This window comes from Sinocyclocheilus anshuiensis, unplaced genomic scaffold (assembly GCF_001515605.1).
Source record: "Sinocyclocheilus anshuiensis isolate Anshui unplaced genomic scaffold, SAMN03320099.WGS_v1.1 scaffold985, whole genome shotgun sequence".
Taxonomy (NCBI): Eukaryota; Metazoa; Chordata; class Actinopteri; order Cypriniformes; family Cyprinidae; genus Sinocyclocheilus; species Sinocyclocheilus anshuiensis.
Window position 1 is genome coordinate 465,186 of NW_015557117.1, and position 5,669 is coordinate 470,854.

General features: G+C 36.2%; 1 protein-coding gene across 1 annotated transcript in view; it reads right to left on the reverse strand.

Moving 5' to 3' along the window:
• Nucleotides 1–5,669, reverse strand: part of LOC107677774 (ADAMTS-like protein 2) — a 23,346-nt gene that overhangs the window by 9,776 nt on the left and 7,901 nt on the right. Inside the window, exons 6-13 of the mRNA XM_016472795.1 lie at nucleotides 5,195–5,318; nucleotides 4,598–4,678; nucleotides 4,327–4,502; nucleotides 3,767–4,199; nucleotides 2,357–2,696; nucleotides 1,131–1,234; nucleotides 925–1,051; nucleotides 586–799 (exon numbers count right to left, since the gene is read on the reverse strand). Coding sequence (XP_016328281.1) covers nucleotides 586–799; nucleotides 925–1,051; nucleotides 1,131–1,234; nucleotides 2,357–2,696; nucleotides 3,767–4,199; nucleotides 4,327–4,502; nucleotides 4,598–4,678; nucleotides 5,195–5,318 — 1,599 coding nt within the window. The remainder of the gene's footprint in view (nucleotides 1–585; nucleotides 800–924; nucleotides 1,052–1,130; nucleotides 1,235–2,356; nucleotides 2,697–3,766; nucleotides 4,200–4,326; nucleotides 4,503–4,597; nucleotides 4,679–5,194; nucleotides 5,319–5,669) is intronic.

The following is a 5,669-nucleotide window of genomic DNA, read 5'->3' on the forward strand; positions in this document are numbered from 1 at the left end:
ATCCCAACGCACTGGATAGCTGGCCAATCAGAGCACACCTCGCTTTTCAGACCGATGAGCTTTGTAAAAATCAACGCGTGTCAGAAAGACGGGGCATAGAGGAGAAACAACAATGTACAGTATGTGGAAAATAATGTTTTTTCAACCTTAAACCGCATAAACATTTCATTACACCAAATACACAAAATAATGTTCTTTTTAGCAGCATCATATGACCCCTTTAACTAACATTTTTAATGAAAATGGAAAATACAAAAATAAAAATGAATTCAATATTTTTCTAAAAAAATATAATTTTCATTTGCACTTAACATGCATTTAAGTGTCTGAAAACATCACATTCGGTTCACACTTAAGCATATTCTTTGTTATTTCTGTAATAAGTGCTCTTTTTAAAAGCATGCTAAAGTGTACTTCTTTTTCACAAAGGTTTTCTTTGTAAAGCCGCTTTGGCGCGATATGTATTGTGAAAACTGTTAAACAAATTAACTGAATTACAATCAAAGCAAGCTAATTGGCAGCTAATATTCAATTCACACGAACATTTTAAAGAAAGTCCTGAGACTAAAAGTTTTACACACTGACCTCAGACCAGTCTGAGATCTCCCACTGCGGCCCGCAGCTTTTGCTCTTGCAGGCTTTCCGTGTGATGGGCTTCTGCAGCTCCACAGCCTGACACAGCTCATCATAAACAGAGCTGTCAAATCCCGGCGCCATCATCTTCCAGCAGCGCACCGTGCGGAACTGAAACCCCTCTCCACATGTCCGGGAACACTCACTCCAGCGACTAGTTTCCCACCTGCCTCAGAATACAGGACACAACAACTTCAGATCTGTTATCAACATCATTATGGATTTACTTATAATAAAGCAAATTCTATACAAAAAAATTAAAATAATCGCTTGAAGTTTTCAGTATCAAACCTGGGCAGGCACTCTTTCCCTGTGCAGAACTCATGTGTGGGCTCTGGCCTGGTCAAAGCATTGCAATAACTCTCATCCACCTCTGACCCATCATACTTCACACATAAGGCATAAGATGTGCTTATGCCTACAGAAACAGAGTATAATGTCAGGTTGCTTGTAAAATGCAAATGTGTCTCACTGTCTGTGTTTGCTTGTGATTTCACCTGTTGTACATGTTGAGCTGCAGGGCGCATACGCAGAGACCTTCCATCTGTACATGTCGGACATGCTGATGTCACGATCTAGAGATTCCACCTCAAACTCATTACTAAGAAAAGAGAACGAGAAAAAGATGGTGAGCAGTGCTGCTCATTATTTTTCAACTTTTACTTGTGTCACACAATTAAAATATTCTATACTTATCTTATATAATGTTAGAACAATGTTTTTCATACAAATCGGTTAACATATAAATCAACTATTTATTCACAAGGAAAAACAAGTCTGTTTTAACAAGGAAATTAGACCCTTATATGCTATCATGCAGCATAGACTTTTTTTGTTGTTTTCACATAGATAAATTACAATTACATTCTAGCTGTATAATTTTGCAAATTGTTTCACATTTTTTTGTTAAGTAAATAGTTTTGTAAAAAAAAAAAATAGCTAAATATAGAAAAAAAACATTAACATTGATGTATTAAAAAAAGGGGGAAAAAAGAATATAAAAAAAAAAAATATATATATATATACACTGAACAAAATTATAAATGCAACACTTTTTTAATTAATTAATTAATTAATTATTAAAATATACACCTAAGAAATTGCCACAAGAGTTCATAAGCCGTTTAACTGAATAAGGTAAGATTGGAATTGGCCAGCCCAAGTTTGAGTTGACTTGTGGTCCTTTCCCAGTTCTGTTCTGTTCTCCTCTCTTTTTCTCCAAATGATTAATGTCTTGATTTAACTGTCCAAATAAAGCTAGAAAAGCCAAAAATATAACTATAAAAAAGCTTTTACAGTACATCAGCTAAAACAAGTGCACTTATAACTCAGACTTTGAATTCATGCACCCTGACGCTTTCACACTTTGTATGTTTGCTTAAGTCTGAACAAGAATTTGATTAATTGAACTACATTATCATCAATACAGTTACTACAGCAGAAAATGTAAATCCCCTGAGTTCCTGCATATCCATAATTTAAGAAAAGGTTCATTTATTTTTCATAATTTCATGTTAACTTGCCCTTTGAGAACTGAAGGCTGGGGAAGGAAAAGAGTTCTACCTTTTTCTACCCTAACAAGCACATCTGTGGAAGGGATACAGTGACGTTTTGAAAGATTGGTGCACATTTCCATTCATAACAACTCAAGCCAGACCATGGCAATAAATATGTCAGAGCATTCATCTAAAGGCTCAATCCGCTGGTATGCCCTCCGTCTGACCTCTCACTGTGGGGGGTCTGCACTGGCTCCACCTGGTGGAGCTGGAAAAGGTTGGACCGTTGGTTTGTTGAGTCATTAGTCCTGGGCTCAAATACAGGCTCTCCATCTGGGCCGTGCATGTCCAGGTTGCCCGGGTAGATCTCCAGTGTCAGGCTGTTGTCCAGTGAAGAGTTGAGCTTGAGTACGGCACAACCCACGAGTGCAGAACCGTCTTTACAGGGCTGTCTGGAGCCTGAGGGCCATGATGCTCCATCATAGAAGAGACTCTTCAGAACCGGTACAGAGGTGTCATTGGAGTCACTTATAGACGGATCACCATCAATCAGGTTGGAATCAGGGCCTGGACAACAGCAAAGCATGTTTAAATGTGAAATCAATCAATCAATACATGACATCTTAGCCAAGATTAACTGTCCTTTAAAGTATACAATTTCTGTACAATATATACAGTAACTTAATATATAAAACAGTTTTCAGAAATTTTAAATGGCTTTTATAGAATGTACTCTACATTTAACAACATATACTCTACCATTCAAAAGTTTGGGGTTGGTAAGATTTAAAAAAAATAATACATTAACACTTTTATTCAGCAAGAACCTGTAGAAGATTCCTATTTCAAATAAATGCTGTTCTTTTGAACTTTATATTCACCAAAGAATACTGAAAAAAAAAACTGTGATGTTTTCCACAAAAATATTAAGAAACACAAACATTTTCAAAATTGTTAATAATAAGAAATGAGCACCAAATTATAGTGATTTCTGAAGGGTCATGTGACACTAAAGAATGGAGTAATGGCTGCTGAAAATTGTATTCATATTTTACAATATTACTGTTTTTTGTATTTTCATCAAATAAATGCACACTTGGTGAGCATAAGAGACTTCTTTCAAAGACATAAAAGCATCTTTCTGAACCCAAATTTTTGAATGGTAGTGTATGCAAGTGTATTAAAAAAACAACAACAATATTTTTCATACTTATATATTAAGCATTTACAGTAAAAACAATATTAGCATATTTTTAATAAACCCTTCAATGCTAGTTTACAGTAAAGCTAATATTAACTGATTTTATATCTGTAGATACATCTGTAATAAACTGTAATACAAGTTGCTTTCACACTTTTTTTCACACTACATTTACTTGAGTTTGAAATCATGTTTCATATTGTCAAAATATTCCTGCATTTACAGCAATCATGAACCATACTGTAGTTCACATGGACAGAACTCCCGTTTTCCAAAAAAGCCCAAAAGCAGTTTTCAAGCAAAACAGTTATTACATAAATCAAATGAAGCTAACTAAACTTTATGGTCAGTCAAACACTTGCAAAACCTCTTGTTTCAAAGCAACATGAAATGCCAATGAATGAACCCAAAATGTTTCCCCCTAAAGCTTACTTACCAAAACTGCCTTGTGCCTCAAGATGGTGCATTTCAGCATCTAGCTCGTTCTGGAGAACCTCGCTGGCAGGTCTGAACAATACCAGACCAGGCAGCTCACTGAAGTTTACAGAGGCCTGAAGTTCCCACAACAGCTCCTCATGGCCCACATGCACCTCCACATTATCTTGAAGTCCCAATGAAGTGCTCTGATTGCCTTTCTTTCCATATTCCTTACGAGCCTCGATTTCATTATGAGTGGAGGACAGCTCCGTAGAGGACATGTTAACCTTCTGCTCTGCCGGTGAAGGGTCTTTAGATGTCTTTGACATCAGGTTACTTATTTGAGGTTGCTCAGGTGTAGAGGCCATAGGAGGTGCCGCCCTCAGCTCCGGAGCTTGAGGAACTGTGTACTCATATGTGATGTGAGGCATCTTTCCATTGAGGTTATAATACTGAACAAAAAGAAAACAGGTACTTAGAAAAGACAAAAAATATATACTACATACTACATGCTGGCTGAGATATTTACACATGAGATAAAAATATGGTTGTGATGATTTTACATACCTATATACCTACCATGACATTCAGGGCCTGATGGGTGGGACCCTGAGCCATGATGTACTCAAAGCCATCAGAGAAGAGGTTAGCCGGCCTCCTATACTTAAAGACTGTCCCAGCAACATGGAAGTTCTGTGGATTGTCAATCACACTGTTCCCATTGAAGAAGAAGTGACCAGCTTCATCAGACAGAGCTAGAAAATGATGAAAGATACATTTAATCGTTTCTCTCTCTCTCTCTTCTCTATGCCCACCTGAATTTTGACAGATCAACCCAAGAAACACTTACCCAAGATATTTTCAGTTTTCCGCCGCTCTATGATTTGGATATCAGTAGCACCAACCAGTATATTGGTTATGAACACATAACCTAGGACACAAAGACAAATTAATACATTTTAAACCATTTGTAACATTTAATCATTTGTACATAATGTTTGTGTTTAATAGGTGTCAAATGAGACATCTTTGTTAAAGTGATAGTTCAGCTAAAAATTTAAATTTTGTAATTACTGACTCACTCTGATATTGTTCCAAACATGTATAACTTTATTTGTTCTGTGGAATGTAAAAGAATATATTTGGAAGAATGTTGGTAACCAAACAGTTTCGGTTCCCAGTGACTTCCATTGAATGTCAAAAAGTATAATAGATGTCAATGGGAACTGAAATTGTTTGGTTACCAACATTCCTCAGAATATATTCTTTTATGTTCTACAGAACAAAGAAAGTTGTGCAGGTTTGGAATGACACGTAATAAGTACGTAATGACATCATTTTCATTTTTGGCTGAACTATCCCTTTAATTTATGAAATGCATGGATAAAAAGCAAAAAATTTGGCATGAGACGGTCTATTCAATCCTTAATGCTAACATAAGGTATACCTAACTGTGTGATCCCTTTCCGGTAAGATCCTGAGACACGATAACAAGAACCTCCGTTTCCACCACAGACTCCACATTTGTCTATGGTTTTACTGGAATACAGTTTCCCATCACACCCTACCACCTGCAACCAAGAGAATAGAACAGTTAGCGCTGAGCACAATCTCACAAACACAGGGCAAAAGTTAACTGATCTCTGTCCCATTAGATTACACTTACCCGTACAGTACAGGTGCATCTCAATAAATTAGAATGTTGTGGAAAAGTTTATTTATTTCAGTAATTCAACTCAAATTGTGAAACTCGTGTATTAAATAAATTCAATGCACACAGACTGAAGTAGTTTAAGTCTTTGGTTCTTTTAATTGTGATGATTTTGGCTCACATTTAACAAAAACCCACCAATTCACTATCTCAACAAATTAGAATACTTCATAAGACCAATAAAAAAAACATTTTTAGTGAATTGTTGGCC